Source organism: Odontesthes bonariensis, chromosome 21, assembly GCF_027942865.1.
Source record: "Odontesthes bonariensis isolate fOdoBon6 chromosome 21, fOdoBon6.hap1, whole genome shotgun sequence".
NCBI classification, from domain to species: domain Eukaryota; kingdom Metazoa; phylum Chordata; class Actinopteri; order Atheriniformes; family Atherinopsidae; genus Odontesthes; species Odontesthes bonariensis.
Window position 1 is genome coordinate 25,105,557 of NC_134526.1, and position 17,765 is coordinate 25,123,321.

General features: G+C 44.0%; 1 protein-coding gene across 2 annotated transcripts in view; it reads right to left on the reverse strand.

The window, feature by feature from the left end:
- The window catches only part of LOC142372083 (myosin-9-like), a 34,796-nt gene extending 17,509 nt beyond the window's left edge, over positions 1 to 17,287 (reverse strand). For both annotated transcript variants that reach the window (XM_075454870.1, XM_075454869.1), the window contains exons 1-3: positions 17,027 to 17,287; positions 2,558 to 2,889; positions 1,034 to 1,190 (exon numbers count right to left, since the gene is read on the reverse strand). In XM_075454870.1, the coding sequence (XP_075310985.1) occupies positions 1,034 to 1,190; positions 2,558 to 2,884 (484 nt within the window). In that variant the 5' untranslated portion in view covers positions 2,885 to 2,889; positions 17,027 to 17,287. The remainder of the gene's footprint in view (positions 1 to 1,033; positions 1,191 to 2,557; positions 2,890 to 17,026) is intronic.
- Positions 17,288 to 17,765: the final 478 nt, after the last annotated feature.

Genomic DNA, 17,765 nt, shown 5'->3' on the forward strand with positions numbered 1-17,765 from the left:
TAACTATGTTCTTTTCTCGAAAAAACACACCTGCACCGCGGGCTTTAGAAGAAAAAAACGCTACAGAGCGGAGTCAGGATGCAGCGGCTCAGTCAGAAGAGCAGTGAAATACACGCGAGTCACTATTTGTCCTACTGTACTTTGTATTTCTTTTCATAATCATTTTCATTTTCTCCCGTTCTAATCCAATGACTCGGGTCGCGGTGGGGCGGTGCTGATCTCCGCAATTTGAAGTCTTCAGTTCGTATTGATGATTAAAATGATTATTTTACAGTACAGTAGTTATTTGTAAAAAAAAAAAAAAAGTTTATACAGTACTTTTATTTGTTAAACAAATGCTTGGGCCTGTAAAAAGGTTTTGTTCTTTGGTTTCAATGTATTATGGAGTATTTCATTGTATAATAATTGTAAAAAAAATAAAAGGTTACTACTTCACAGATTTCGCCTATCACAGGTTCTTTTTGGAACGTAACCCCCGCGAAAAACGAGGGTTCACTGTATTACATAGAGATGCAGGAAATACCAAGCATGGACTTGTAGTGATTCAGAGTCACAAAACACTGCAAATAATACAATGTGACAAAAGGTAAAAGACTGAAAACAGGAAATCTGCAGAGTACAAAAAGAAATTTGAGGCAGGATATTTGCTTGCCTGAATCACTCCAAATATAAATAGAAACTTAGTTGTGCGTCACAAAAAAAGTTAGCATCTAGTGTTCAAGGTATTTAAGAGAATATGCTGTATAGCAATAATTCTCTCGTGCACTGCATTTGCTTTTTATGAGGGCAATAACACAAATTTCCTGGAGGTATTGCAGAATGTGTGCATAAAACTCCCGGGAGCCTTAATGTTTACATGTCCGTGTGGTACGTCTCAGAAAACAGGACTTCTTTCACAAGAGAATCTTAAAGGGACCCTTATTTACAAGGTGAAGGAATGCGAAATATGTGTCCAGCAAAGAGAAATTGCAGTCAAATTCCACCCCATCATTTCCTTTTGACAAACTCGTGGAATTCGCCCAGAGTGCCTTACCCTGCATCATGCTTCTGTAAGATGTGTCGGTGATGGCGTAGATATGAGGTGGCATTTCGTGCCTCTTCTTGCCCTTGTACATGTCAACAATCTCCTCTGAGTAGATGGGCAGGTTCTTGTAGGGGTTTATGACGACACAGAAGAGACCGGAGTATGTCTGGCGGACAGATACAGGAGGCAATTAGGAAAACTCTTCCCTTTAACGTCGAAAAACAAAAACGCATCTGGGAGACATGATGGATAAAACCCTTTTAGGCCACAAGGAACTACAGGAAATGATAAAATCTGCATTAACTGTAAACAGCATGATGAGTAATGACAGACTGGAATCCTGGTACACGTTAATAAACATGTACGGATGCAACACCCCCCACCCTCCCTCTCTCCAACTACAAGAACAATGCTTCTCAGTAACATACAAAATCTACATCAAGTCAGGAATAAGACACACCTCCCCCCCCCCAAAAAAAAAAAAAAAAAAAAAAAAAAAAAAAAAACCTCTGAGCTGAAAAATCTCATGAACTCCAATTTGTTACCCTCCTACATTACATAACCTCAACCCCACCCTGCTGCAAGTTTAAACTGACAAGTGATTTTGGCATTGTGAAAGCACAGCTGCATGGCAGGTTAGCCATGTCATATCTCAGATACAGAGTAGAAGAATCTTTCCTCTGAGGCCAACCTTAAACCCTCCATTCCTTTCTCTAAAACCCACTTAATCTCTTCTTTTATGCATCTTGATTCATATCTCAAACAAATTTGAGGTTCCCTCCCATGGGCTGCATTCCTGTGCTGCCCTCCCACCATCTCTGTACCAGTCTCTCCTTCTGTAGTACACTCGCTTTCCCTTAAGAGTAGGTCAGTTTTAAGACTACAGAGCCTGGAGTCACTTAAGTCACCCATGGCCTGAATCTCTTGGGGGGGTGTTTGTTGATATGACCGGGTCAGAGCACAAAGTCAAAGAGACCAAATCACTCCCGGGTCAGAAAAAAAAAACAAAAAAAAAACTAAAGACTAAATGGCTTTAATTATAGAGGCAACAACAAGATGATTTACATTCCATGCCCATTTCTGCAAATACTGGACTTTTGATGCCCCTCCTTCACACTAATTTTTCCACATCTCTCATGCTCTGGACTGCATTGTTCCCAGCAGCTTCCTGTTTACATGATAACTCCAAACACAGACTGAAAGAGCACAGAAAGAAAATAAGACAGTACATGAGCACTTAGTCCAAGAGGGAGCGGCAAGAACAACTTAAAAAAAACCCAACAATGACTGTTAACAGATTGCACATTTCCATTCCAATGAAAATTTGCACACAATGAGCCGTCTTAAAGTGATAATTAGGTTAGATAGATCGACGAGGCTGGACTTCAGCCAGGACAGACTGTTTTTCTATAAGCCGGGAGAAATATGGTAAAAAACAACAACAACTTAAACATAATGCATCGCTGACATCCTTCAGTTAAACCAGACGCAAACTTAATGAATAACTGCTGGGCTTCAGACATCCATACTCACATATATGAGACCAGAGTAGTATCTCTCCTTCAGGTTGTGCAGCACAGATGCTTCGTTCAGGCAGGTGAGCTCGGCCATGTCCTCCACCTTGCTGAACTTTGGCGGGTTCATCTTCTGGATGTCGTCCTTGTTCACCTTGATCTTCTTACCGGAGTCTGCTAGCTCCACAACGCACTCGTCGCCGTGCTCCTCCTTCACGGAGCCAGCCTCGAAGCCCAGGCGTTCGGACGGCACCCATACCAGCTTCTTGGTGGCCCAGTCGGCCTGCGCCAGTGGGTTGTTGACCAAATTACGGTCCACGTAGAGGAACTTGTCTGCGTCTGACATGGTAGCTGTTTCAGAGAGAGAATACGAACAGAGGTTAGAACGAGTCTGTGCGATTATCCTCTTCATCGTATCCAGAAACACTCGGGATTGTATCTACATCACTCCAGGTCTTCAATAAAATCAGGTAGAATAAATATGCATGTAGATTTTCCGAAACAGAGGCAGTCTGTTGCCATTTTTTCCCCCATTCTAACAAGCAGAAGTCATCACTGGTGGGATGCTTGACAGAAACTATGCTAAAAAAGGCTCGGGGGTCACTTCTTTTGCTGAGAAAACCTAACAAGTATAACAAATATCCAGCGGCCAGACCATCAGCATGACAGAGACATGCACCCAGGATCACAGATTTCAGTTCATCTCTCAGAAGAGGCACCTCCGACTCCAACACACACACACACACACCATCTGTTTGCTGGTGAGGGAGCATGTGTTCGCTGTGATTCATGCTGGCTGGTTGGGTTGCCCGTTTAAGACAGGGGAGAGGAGCCAACAGTGCGTGATTAAAACAGGGAACTAAAGTCCCTTTTATACAATCCTGCTCGTTTGTGTCCGTGCGTGCGTGTTCATTTGAAGGATTACTCAAAATGTTATAGATGGATTTGCATGAGGTGAGGCATGGCCCAACAGAAAGGTGATTAACTTTTAATGTCGATGCAGGATTTTTACTACCATTTTTCCAAACTAAACCTCAGTATGCAGTCTTGGACAGCTCTTTTTGAAGGGCTAAAGATAAAAAGATCAAACGGGACTTTTTTTCATTGGCATCTTTGCAACTAATCTTCTTCCAGGCGAAAACAAGGGTTTCTTTTTGTCTCTGCAAAGCTTCTTTGGTTTCACAATTTATTGCTTCGTTTCTCTTTTTAAGACTAATTTGAGAAACATTAACCTTGGAACAAATTCCTACCGTTGGTCATCTTTTATAGCGGCTCCAGCGATCAACGAGAGGCAGTCAGTGGAGTTTTGTATTCGAGTTCTAAAAAACAACCGTCACCACCACAATCTGCGGCTCGATTATTTGTGGGTCGTCAAAAACTTGCATGTTGTGAACTTTTAGGGAAGCAGTAACTCAATACTGAAGGTTATCATGGTTGCAATATGGTTTAAACTCGCCTTTAAAGCTGTCACTTTCTATTCTGCATTCCAACATTCACTGAAGTGTGTGGGACACTCCTAGTCGAATGTAAAAAAAAAAATAATTATATTATGCAAGTGCAACAGAGAGTTTAATTTGTTTTTGATCCATCAAAACGCGCCTAGAAACAGCCCACCTTCATCTGCAGACTATTAAGCAATCAGAGAACTAATGTTATATTGTTTGCTCCCCATTTCCAAAAAGATGTTCTTTCAGACTGAAGAAAAGCAGCATCTGGCAGCTCCGAAAGAGCTTTTAAAAGAAGGGAAAGGTCAGGTTAGGCCAACAGAAGTCGTAAGTGCTTACTGGCAAGCTTGGTACAACTTTTAAGGACAAAATGTGCAGAGCACTTTAAATCCTGAATTTATGCAACAATACTGATCGATCGTGCAAACACACTGACACTTTGAGGACAAGCAAACTAATCACTTCTCTGAGTGGAATTAACAGAACAATGAGGCAACATCAGAAATTTTCCATGAACCAATCCTAAACTAATTCAGATTACCTTAAATGTTGCATACAGTTATCACATAAACACGCCTGCAAGTGTTCTACTTGTTTTTAGTGAACCTCTTAATAGCACATTAACACCATTTTGTTGACAGACAGTGCTGGAATTTAAATCTAAACAGAGAGCGACTAGACGAGTATAACCAGTGCTGCCCTTCTGCAGTGACTGTGGGTAGTTAACCCAACAGGGCACGCCGTAACAGATACCGCTGCCCCGGGCTTTACCATCTCAATTAGCATTCCAGCACGTCGGGGCATGACACCGCGTTCCCAGCACCATCGGGGTCATCAGTCTCTTCCAAGTGCTCCTTCACCTCGGTTCAGACAACGAGCGCCGACCTGTGCGCATTTGTTTGCATAAGTTGCTCGTATTCAAAATAACAGCTGGGGGTCGGGCTCGGACTACTTCCTTACCTTCATGCCTGGATTAATATATGGTAGCTGGACACTCTATTACGAGAGCAATTTTACTTTGGCAACAGATTTTTGTCCTGCTGGACCACTTTTTAGAGTTCCTCTACTTGACACCGACCTTAAAAACATTGCATTTCCCAGAGTTCGATCATAGACTTTCCCCCAGTGTTAAAACAGTAGACCGAGTATGAAGCAATTTCAGGGCTCACTTTCTCACAAACCTTCTTGAGATACTGAATGTGTATGGAAAAGTCATCATCTGTTTATTGCCCAACTGTATAATCCCATCAACTAGGCAGGGCGCCCTGACAAAATCCAAACTGAACAGAGGACAAGTATAGTATGAACTGCAATAAGAAAACTCTAGAGAAACATTCAAGAGACTAAAAGCAGAGGTTGCAAAATGTAAGAGTTTTCTGTCCGTTCCAGCACATTAACTGTGAGAAACAAAGTGAAGAGGGAGTCATTCTTCTCACGACCCCCGCCCCTCTCCATCGACACGCAGTCCGGCTGCACCACAGCTGACGGCCATCACTGCGTAACCTCACTGACCAACTCATCCCCAGTCTTCTGACCCCATCCTGCAACAGAGCGTGGGGCAAATTAGGCCGGCTTATGCCTCTCAGCTGGCTCCATGCATCCCTCCCACGCCTCCCACCACTCTGTCCTCCCTGCCCAGAGTCCTCACCCTCCCTCCCATTCCTCCTGTTTATCCAGTCTTTTCAGGGTCGCATTCCTTCCATATTCACCCTTTATCAAGAAGAGACAGCGAGCAAAGGCATTCCACAAATATCTCTTTTTCATTCTCTATAGCCCCCCCCCCCCCCCCCCCCCGCAGACCTATTTTCCCAGTGCTTCCTCTTGTTTTTGCCCTGCCCTTTTTCACCATCCATCACTGTCAGCAACAACTTGTACTGGTGGTAGAGCAGCTAGATTGAGGGTGCATGAACACTCACCTGTGGTTCCTGTGTCTAAACTCAATCTCATAATCTAAGTTCGAGTAAATTCACTCGACCATTACTTGCTTCCCGGAATTTGGATGAGCCGGCCCCATGAAGGATAACAGATGAGCCATGACTGATTCTAATTCTTTTAAAACAACTGAAATGAAGCCAGCTGGTGTTGCTTTAGCTTGCTATGTTTAATAGGTATGAGGTGTGATTAAAAAAAACACTATAAAAGCATCTCAAACACTTAAACAAACAGACAGCATCTGCTGCTGAAGGCATTTGATCAAAGTCGGTATTGCGATTCATAACAATTGTAAACCAAAGATCCTTTACTTTGCTTGTGCCGTGACAGGAAATACACTCAACTAAGACGAGAGGACAAAAAGTCCAGTCTGTTGATGTCTGCCTCAGTCCAACTCAAACGCTTGACACAGATAATAACTCGGCGATAACTCCGGGGAGTGGAAGGAGGGCTAAATTTACTCCACTGGCTATTTTAGTTTGACAAGTACTGTTCTACAAAGAAAGAAGAGAAGAGGGACAAAGACGTCCCTCCTGCCAGTTTTAGAACTTGCCCTCCTCTCCGGCTCAACAGTTAAGAGTACAACATGGATGTTGACATTAAGAACACTCATCACATCCACACACCGCTGCTCAGGCTTCACAGCTCAGGTCTGCCAGCCAAGTCTTTAATAATTCTGTAAGGATCAAGGTTGCCACGATTCCCTTTCTTTGTGTCAACACTCAGCTGTGTAAACACCTTCTGTTCTGATCAGGCTGATTCACAATGATCACCTGGTCTGATGCTCATGATACCCACTAACTGAGTCCATGGCAATAGGTAGGTCACACTGTCATCTTGAAACACAGATTTCAGAATATATGAAATTTGACCACAATAACAATAAAAATGAATATGTTCTAAAAACAGTTCATTTCCTCTGAAAGGGCCTTGAAAGAGGAAGAAGAACCACAAAATAATTAAGACGAGGAAGAGAGCCGAGGCCCGTTTCTAAATGGAGGACCCAAGAGACCAGAATGTGGTCACAAACAGGAAGCGGTGCAGGAGCCAGGGAAAACTTTTAGGAACAAGGAGATAAAAGGAAAAGAGCCATGAATGCGTCTGCCTCGGTGCCTTTTAGAAAAGCGGGGTGACCTTGGTCTCTGTAAAACCGAAGCCTTCCTTCCGTCAGACTCCTTCTCATTCCTTTCTAGGGCTGAACGATTATGGAAAATAGTCTAATTGCGATTTTTCGCGCCAATATTGCGATGCGATTATTTTTTAAGGTCTTTGTCTTCTGTATTATTAAACAAAGACAAGCAATACATCATATAGTATGGCCAAAACTATATTACATTAATTTTAAACTGTTCTTTCCTGGAAGACAGAATTCTGTTGTGATGACATGAGGTGATGCATGAATTGATGACTGACATTTTTATTTAACAAAACAGTATATTTGAACATACACAATAGTATACTTTGAGCTTACAAACATCTGAGCATAAAGTGCTGACAAGGGACCCTGGTGTAAACATTAAAATGAAAGTCAGTACAATGTGCAGATTGCAGAAATATACATGTAAATATATATATATATTTTTTAATTTTTAAAAAAAAAATCTGTGGCTTTACCACACACAGTTTTTCAACATCTGTGAACTGCAAAAAACTCAACAGCCTTCAACTCTGCTGCCACTCTCTGCCTACACTGCATATGTAGCTCCGGTAGGGCAGTCTGACCGAAATACGTGCGGGAGGGCATTCTGTACCTCTTATCCAGTGTAGTTACCAAATTATTGAACCCAGGCTTGGTCACCATATTGACGGGCATCATGTCTTTTGCGATGCATTGGGTTACTGCTTCGGTGATTTCCGCGTGCCGTTTTGAAGTGCGTTCATATGGCATGACACCTTCAAACAGTTCGGTCAGTGATCCTTGCCGAGTAACGTTACTAGGATTATTCTGCACACTGCTTGATTTTTTTAGCCATACATCTATCATACACTGTTTTGTGCTGCGTTTTTAGGTGCTGGTAAAGGTTGGTAGTGTTGCCCCGTGATGTACCAACGCTGACCAGGCAGGTTTTACACAGTACCTGATTCTGTCCAACATCTTCTTTCTTAAAACCAAAATAGTCCCACACGACTGATGTGCAGTTCCTCTTTGAAACTAGCATCCCCGCAGGGTCTGGTTCTGTTGAGCCTGAGGCCATTGTGTAGGTTACAGCTTTGCTTGCGAGTTCTCTCCGGTAGACTTTTTCATAACTTTGCTCCCCGTGTCACGTGACCAGAGTGCAGCCTCTGTGGTTAGACAATCTCGTTTGATCATATCACATGTTTTACTCTCGCATGTCACGTGAACAGAGTATAATCGCAGCCTTTGCGATTAGAAAATTGCACTTGGTCATATCGCGATATTATCGCTAGTGTTGCACCGATACCAGTATCGGGCGGGGCCCTGATCGGCACTAAAATGGTGTTATCGGTATCGGCGAGTACCAACAAATAGGGCGCCGATACCATTTCCGATACTTGTATGACACTTGAACGTCTCATGACACTCGCTACACTGTGTTGTGATCACTGTGCAGCTATCGCTATTGGCCTGCTCCAGACCAATGAGAGCGGGCCAATAGCCGCTCTTAACCAATGCCGGGGCAGCTTTTTCTATGTGTGAGGAGCAAGACGTCTGGCGACACGGCACTCTGTCAGCTGGGGAGGGTGCCGTTCGCAGTCATCTAGAGCTGCCGGCGACGAAGACAGCTAGCCAGGGGGAGTTTGCAGCGCGAGTGTGAGGAGGGGAGGCTGGGTGCCTCCTGTAGTCAAAACAGGGTCCACGATAGAGAGTGCTGGACCGCCATCACTCCCTGTGCGGTCGTGACAGCGCACTACCAGCCGACAGCCAGTTACCGTCTTTGCCGTCCAGCAAAGCCCCGGGGAGTTGGACGGCGGCACAAGCTCAGACCCCGGGGGAGGGTCTCGCCAAGTGGGCGAGTTAAGTATTCCTCTCCTTTTAACTTCGTGTTTATGTATAGGTCGGCCTATTGTTATGTGGTATTGATTGGTGGGGTTTCGTGGGGAGGAGTGACGGGTCTGTGGTTAAACGGGCGCCATATGCTGCAGGTTAGCCGCGTGTTTTGTGGTGTGTTGACTGTGGGCTGTGTTTGAAGCGTGCCTTAAAGCTAGTGAAGCTAGCCTGACGTGTAGTGGGTTTTCATTCAGTGTGCTGTGTTAAGGGTTAGTCTGTCGTGTGTGTCGCGACCAAGGAAGCCTGCGTTCCCAATCCTTCTCTCTCTCCATTAGATCGGAGCCCCCCACCCCATGTGTTTTATGAACTTGTAAACTAATAAAGATTTAACATTTTACATCCAAGTAGTATGCAGCTCTTCATATATATATATATATATATAAATAAAAAATAAAAAAAAATTTTCCAAACAGAGTGGTATCGGTATAGCCTGATAAACCAGCCTAAATGGATTGGATGTCTAATTTAGTCTGGCTCCGATCAATGGATACAACGGAACATTGTCGATGAGCACAACCCGTTGTCTTTCAAACCGTGTCTGTGCCTATAGGCCAACGCTCTGACCAATCAGCGCAACTGACTGTGACGTAGTAAGCGCGACAGAAAGCTTTGGTGGGAGGGGACTCTTCCAAAACTGATGCCAAGGCTGAATCAAACGAGCGCTGTTCCATTGCCGCCGCCATCTTTCTTGTTGTGCTTTCGCTGTCTATGTTCGCTTCCACTGCCCAACGTCGCACTGCTCTGTCGTCACTCCCTCAAAACCCCGCACCAGAACCCTCTGCCCCGCCCGCGTTGATTCAAAACACATCTCTGCGTTGTGATTGGTTTAGTTGCCATCTGCCAGATTCAGGGCAGTATTTTCAAAATGAAAAGTGGTTCGAGGCCAGACCCAACCGCAGGCAAAACATTTTGCCGTCCAGCAGTTGGCGCTGGTTTTCCAGGCTAGTATCGGTATGGTATCGGCCGATACTGCACAGCCAGGTATCGGGGCCAAAAAATGGTATCGGTGCTACACCAATTATCGCAAATGCAATATATCGTTAACCCCTTTTCCTTTCCACCTGAATGATTCTCCCCGAGTCACGAGTTAAAAACCAGGAGCTGTGACAACATCCAACGCAGCTCACCCGTGTACGGTCAAACCTTCCTCCAGCTGTGCTCGATTGGCTGCACCACTGGCAGCATTATCAATAGAACAGCACAGTCAATAACACTCTATTCCCACCAACTGCATCCCATCACAACACCTCACGCCGAGCCAACTCTGCTTGTCCTCAACTATCCTCATAAAGCTGTGATGCGTTTTGCACTGTTGACACGACTGTTGGACTTCAACAGTTTATGTTACATGCTCCAACAAATATTTCATCCTATTATTTCGACTGCATCGGGTCCTGTCTTGGCTTTACCACTTTCAATACCCCACCCCTCCTCCCACAGATGATCTGCTGACTGTGAGTTGGTTCTTACAGGGAGGAAAAAAGAGAAGGTACCAGACAGGCTGCTGAGGCACAGAGTCAGTCAAAATTCATTATGAGCTCACACATCGACTCCCTCGCTCCCCTTCACCCTCCTCCTTCTCTCAAAGTTGGATGGGTGGGGCTAAGAGAGGAGAGGAAATGACAAACTGAGAAAACTATTTTGCCATTTGTGGAACTTGTTGGCTTCAAGGAGAAGGAAAGGTGCTCTTTTCTTCAACACATGCTGAGCAGCTCTGATGACAGGAGTAAATTAAGCAGTTGCTAGAAAAAAGAAGAGAAAAAAAAAAAAACATACTTAAGAGCTTTCCACACTACTTTTCACATTCCTGCCTCAATCAGGGTCCCATTTCATTGCATTGTAAACTTCTTGCAACAGGCCCTTCTAGGTCTTCCAAGGTCCACATCACCTACACTAGAGACTTAAGACCACAGTCCTGATGAATGAGAATACTTCACAAGCCTGGTTTCCATTCACTAGCAAAGCAAAATTAAGTGATTGTTTTAAAAGATGGGGGGAAAAAAAGAAAAAGGAATGCGAATCAGACGTGTGCCACCTCAAGGTTGGCCAAAAGTGTCACCAGAGGGTGGCACTGCTTACAATTCTACACAAGGAATAGTTGTCCCAACAGGAAACTAAAGTTGGAGAAATTGCAGCAGCAACAACTGCGGTGGACATCGACAAGAGGAAAATGGAGAGAGAATTTCTTTAATCTCGGGGAATATTTGGTACATAGTATTATATTTGGGAATATGCCGGTCAGTCACATGACTTTTGTTTGCTCAGGCTGGAAACAACTTGTGAGTCGCATCATTTGAATCAATGCCTCCTCAGAAGAAATTTATAGGTGCTTCCACACCCCAGGTTTCATCCTGAAGTCAGGGTATCAACCTGTTTGCACATTAGTGGGAGAAGGGGCATTTACACGTACCACCTCAGCCCTCAAGATGACCGTTTTTAAGCACCTGTAATGGCTTTAAAGTAATATTCACCCAGACACTTACTGAAAGTTACAATGCAGAACAACTGGAAGCGGAAGTTAAACAACCAAGAATAAGTATTGTAAATTCTAATCATCATTTGAGAACCACAAAGCAAATTCCACACATATCACTCAAGAACCGATCTTGTCGTTTCACTGAATGTGCAACTTGGTTATCCGACAGAAACGCAGACGCTGCAAAGCACCCGTTTGCCCTTTTGCTAAAACACTCAGACAGTATTGACCATGAGATAATAGATGGTTGCACAAACCTCTTAACGGACAGTGAAAGAATGCAGAAGGGAGTTAAGATAAACATTTCTGATGTCAGCCGTATTTTTCTGTTTTTTTTTCCCCCTCAAAAGGAATGCTGCACCATCCACAGCTTAATCTTTCATTTCTGACAGACTCAGTGATGAAAATCTGATACTACTGCTGCTTCACTCCTGTTCCAGTGCTCTGAAATACTCATATTAATTTTAACACCAGACAACCAACACCTACTTCAACTTGGTGGTTTATTATGTGGTTCCTTTATGTGGTTTCTCTTTCTTATCACTCATTATCTCTACTTAGAACACTCCCTTTGAGTCACAGCAATACGGAGCCATCTGATTTTCACGATCGTCTAATCAAACAACGTGGTCAGAGGCCCCAGACGGCCACATTTCACTTTGATAACCTGGACATCTGGCATGTAGAATTATCTAGATAGAACGGGGAAGTAAAATGTTTGATAGCAGTCAGTAGTTCGACCAATCATCCACCATGTTTCAGAGTTCATAGTGCAAAAGTGAGTTTGAAGTGCTTGTGGTGAATGTGTTTCGCAATCTCTGAAGCATTGCCCACTACAGCACACAGCCACGCCAGGTGTGCAGCTCACACACACCCAACCACGGACAAAGTCTGACGCATGTCAGTCATGACTGAAACGCAACTGCGTCTGGCAAACAGACTAAAAGCCATCTCCATTTTATGTTTTTTTTTTTTTTTAAACAAAACAAAAGATGCTGCCTTTCAGCTAATCCTTACCAAAAATAGAATAGGTTAGTGCTCATTATTCAAGCATTACCCCCCATAAATATTGCAACAAAACAGAAAGCAGTACCATCTATTCAGGCACACGCAGCCATAAAAAGGGTGTGGCCAAGGTCCGTCCTTCAAGATTGGAAATCTCAAATCTTTTCTGTAGTCTAAGCCCGGGAGCAGTCATTTCCTGGTATTGTTTGATTCCACTGAAACATTACAGGTGCTGCTGTGCGGGGGGAGGATGGAGGAAAGGACAGGGTGGTGGCAAAAAAACTCAAGCAAAGGAAAAGAGGCCAGGACAGGAGGGAGATCAGAGATCCCCAAGAAAAGTCTCATGAGGAGACTCGGAAAATGAAGAAATGAATGAAAAGGCATGGTGGCAGATGCCGCTGCACCCACAAGAAATATGTTTGGGCAGAGGCTAAAGAGAGACATTCAAGTGAGAGTAATGCTTTAATGACTTAAGTAAAGGCTACAATTTGTCGTATACAGAACAATGACGTATATACACAGGACAGACAAACTTGTGTGCGATGCCATCCAAATATACACAAGAATTTCGCCTGAGAAAAAAAAAAAAAAAAAAACCATGCCACGGTTAATGAAGACACAATCTCCACTCTGGCTGGAGCATTTTGTCTGCATGAATGAATCTCAGCTGACTGGGTCAGTCGGATACATGTGACATCAACATGCTGTCCCATCAATCATCGACAAAAACTATTGTTAGAAACAAGAATTATGAGAAAAAAAATCTAGAGTATGTAATCAGAAAAAGTGTCAAAGTCTGAAGGGTCCTCGTTTGCACTCATTTGCTATCCAGGAAAAAAAAAAAAAAAAAAAGAGCAAAAAGAAGGTAAATAACCAAAGCTGTGGCATAAGAAAACCAAACAACGAGGCACCTCCCTCTTCTTTGCATTGTATTTAAGTGAAAAGGGCCACCTATCGTACTGGAATAACCGCCTAATGTAAACACGTGGAAATAAAAGGACAAAATAACGCACGGCCTGACGTCGCAGGCAAAATCTTAGTTCTCCCTTCTTGAAACAAGAGAATTAAAGATTGTAGCATTAAAAAGTAAACCCAAAATCGACACACACTTACTCAGTTCCAGCGCAACAAACGCTGGAGAAGACGCAGCGCTGTATTTAACTGTAGGAGTGTCACAATCATTGCCCTCCCGAGGCATTAGGCCATTTTTTTTTGTTAAACTGCTGCCCTGTCAGAAATGTTGAGGGCAACAAAAGGAACACAGCAGAGGTGTAGCATTACAGCAGCTCTGTCGGTGTTACAGCAAGAAAGGTAGAAGGCAAAACAAACTGTGTGAAGACTGATAACCGAGAGTAGCGAGACTGTCAGATGAGGACAGGATTGTCCAGACCACCCGATCCATCTCGTACGGGGCGACAAACAGGTGAGCCTGGTACCGCACGAACAGCCAAATGGCTGCTTCATTCTCTTTGTCTGAGAGAAACAAGGTCGATCCAGCAGGGGGCTCCACTGATTACGATGAGTAAACCAGCTCACGTCCCCAGTCCGACGTGTTGCTCCCAGCCCAGACAGAGTACGATGCTAATTGTACAACAATTGCTGGGCTGGAGATGAGGAAACAGTGTTTTTAGTCGGACTACAAACTTGAGTAGTTCCAAATTTTCCTTGGTCACTAAATGCATCACAAGCAGAACCAAACCAAAAGTCACACACATGAATGCAAGCATGTCTTGGTGCTGGAAGTTCACGTTATATTCCCGTTACCAGGTGTGGTAGAACGTTAAAGGTTGCATAAAGGGTGGGGGTGGGGGGGTGTCGTCATTTCTTTTCAGCTGAATTTTTCTCCTCTGTGCAGTAATCTGGAGCGCGTTATGGATTTCCTGTGGCAGAGAAGTCTCCTGCAGTTCTGATGAAACTGCAAGTCATTTGTAGACTGTCGATTATAGCTCTTAGAGCAATCTGGAATTGGAACGTTCCGACAAATTTGCAACCACCGCATCTCCATTTGATACAGGTATACTGGAAAGAAAATCTGGTGGGATTATTGTTGAATCCTCCTGGCAATACGTTTAATCCATTACTCGACTACTTACAGGGAAGAATCCCTTCACTCTTCCCATGAGTGTAGTCAGTATTGTAAACTGCTAGATTAACTGTGATGACACCATTTATAAATCAACTTAAGCAACTTGTTTGTTTTACATTCCAAGGAACTGTGTCAGCCTGGCTCAAGACCAAAAAACAATCAAATCATTTTCACAAAAAAAAAAAAAAAAAAAAGACAAAAACCTTCATAACAGAAGACAGCTGTGGGTTGCAACGTACCAAACAGTGTCAAGCTGCCCTAAACCACCCTTGAATGAAATCTAAACATCCACAAGCGCGTTTCACTCGGGCTGTATCATTCTGAGAAGATTGAGAAGCCTCGCACACCAGCTCCCTGTTCATATTTAAGATGTCTGTATCTAATTTTGTCTAGCCTACAAAGCATAACCCTTCCCAGGGGGCCTCGTGTATGGACATTGCTGACACATGAACGTTGGAATGTAACGATCTCTGCAGGGGGCTCAATAACAACACAGAATCTGGCAATAAGTCAGCAGAACTGGCCTCCAGAGAAGCCATTTCACAAAGCACCGTCAGGGCTTATATTCAAGAAAATGACTCAAAGGCAACAACAGGATATGACAAGCGGCATGTCACCCAGTGTGACTTACAGCATTAACGCAACCGCTCTAGAAATCAGTATAGGTGTATGAATTAAGGATGCCTCATCCAACGAAATCAATTTTACAAAAGGGCTAAAAAGACATTTGCAATTTTGGCAATCAATTTTTTCGGCATAATCATTTCTGTGCCTGCGCTTTAAAACATCACTAAATTATTAACGGCTCAAGCTGGGGTTTTATAGCTTAATGGCAAAAAAATAACAGCCGATATGAAATACATGGTTCTGATTACCAAACGCAAGATCAAAAAAGGTGCAGCTCTCACTTCCCTCTGAGCCCACTACAACACCTCGTACAACAGGTTTTGGTGGGAAAATGCCAGAGTTAGAAGTGCTTTAATGCTTAGTCAGACTTGGTGCCAAGTACCACAGGTTTTTTTTTTTTTGTTTGTTTGTTTTTTTTTTTGGGGAGGGTCCAAATTCTATGCCTCATTGCCTGCAATCATCAAAATGATTAGGAGAGTGCAGGCATACCAAAGTCTGTTTGCTTCCCTGGGTGCAAACACAATGGCGTACCTTCTGAACAGAGCAAACACTAATTGCACAGACAAAGCTCAACACTTGGGTGGGTGCACCACGACATGCTGCGATTAGGCCTGGTGAAAATGTGACACTTCACATATTTGGAGGAATCAAATATTGTTATTTTGAGCGGGGGGGACTAATCTGAAGAAAAGTTCCCAATCGAGGCAAACTTGTTATTTATATGTACTTGGGCTTGATACAGAGCCCATAAAATCTCTTAAGCCAAGGAAAATTCATGTTGCTGAGCAAATGTTCATCATAGTGAGCTGCACTGCAATTTGACTGCAAAACCAGTCATTTTCAACTACAACTCCCTATAATATGTGATTCATTAATGCAACCATTTCTCACACCGCTCATCTACCTAGACAAAAGCCTTTCTTCTTCCTCCTTGATAAGATCACATCCTGATTATATGGATGCTCTTCAGAGTTCAAAGGCTGTTCTGATAGAAATTAGGAAAAAAAAAAAAAAAAAAAAGCCATCTTCTCTCCTTTACAACTGTATCCTCATGTCTGTACTCTGTGATGCCATTTTGTCCCTCTTTCTGAAGAGGCAACGTAGCCATATTAGAATCAACTCTATTTTAATGAACAAATGGGAAACAAAAGGAAATGATAACTAAAATCACAGTCAAATGTTTGCCTTGTTTTTTTTTTCGGGGCCAGTGAAGACCTCCCGAGGGCTCTGGTATGCTGTAAGGAGGACTGTAAAGAGGCAGGAGTACACAAACATGCATATGACATGGTTCAGTGAGGCTGGAGCTGGTGAGCAAGGGGGGGGGGAGCAGATTTTTTTTTTCTCCCTCTTTTTTTTCTAAGTCCCCCGGTAAACCAGTGACGTCATGCTGCCAGCCAGACACGTTCCCGGCCACACACAGCGTCCGACCCTGACCGCTACACGACGAAAAGTTCACGCGCAAACTAAACGTACGTGTCCTCGACCGAGTTGGCTTTCCAGGCGGCCTGAATTCGCTCCCCTTTCATGTCCACCTCAAATTCAAACTCTACACCGGCCTTTCCAGCAACTCATTCAAGCGAATCACTTCCTGCCTCCGCCGCTCTGGTTTATAGCGTCTCCTCACCAGCTGCCACAGTACTAAGGCTGAATTTGACGACCCACATAGGACACATGTCCGCGTATTACATTTTAGGCAATTATTGATGCAGTCAAGTGTCGTTTCAATGAAGAATGTTTGAGTTAAATCCGTGACGGAGGTCCCAATCAACCCCCATGCTCCTGAAGTTCAAGCAGAAAACTAGCAACCGTGCTTCCTGGTTCACTGCACTTGCTGCGGTGACCAGCAGGCTAAATGACTTAAATAAATGTGCCCTGATACAGAGAAGTGGCTAAAGTGTTAAAGTTACCTGCTTTTGGTTGCAGGGCGCCTTTCAGAGGGTGGCTAACAACAACCGGGTGGCTCAGTCAGTGTCGCCGTTAGTCAAACTTCTTTTCCTGTCGACAGCAGCTTCGCAGAGAGTTTAGGCTAAACTACAGTGCTCGCTTCCTCCCTCTCTACTTCACTCAGTCGTTCGCTCGCTCACTATCTCTTTTTTTCCCTCTCCCCTTGTTCTTTCTGCCCTCCCTCTTGCTCTGGCTGCCTACTGGTTTGCGTAAATTCACTCGGTGCGTAGCCCGCGGAGGCTGGAAACGGGGTGCGGTCCAGGACGAGGAGGGTTCTGGCCTTCATGAAGCCGCCCCTTCGACCAATGGCTGCCACTCTTTTATAATCTGCACACTTTGGACCAATCATATTGTGCCAAAGGCGTGACAGACTCGAGAAGCGACAGCGACTGGGCAGGGCAAACATTGCACAAAAAAAAACTGAAGTTGAAAAAGTTGAGAGGAGGGCGGAGAGGGGATACCGATAAAGCTGTGTTTAATGAGCGCGGTATGTGCATGCTAAGGATTTTTATGACCATATAAGTACCAGTCACTTTCAGAGTGGACTGCCTTATCCAGGGTCTCCCCTCATGTGTCAGCAGGGTTTAGTCTGACCATTGTCTGCTTTGAAAACAAGTAGCAGTGACGCCTCCAACTGTTTGATACTATTTCTGCTCTAAAGCTGCCAAAAGCTTAAGTAATCCCACGCAGAGTGGCTAATTT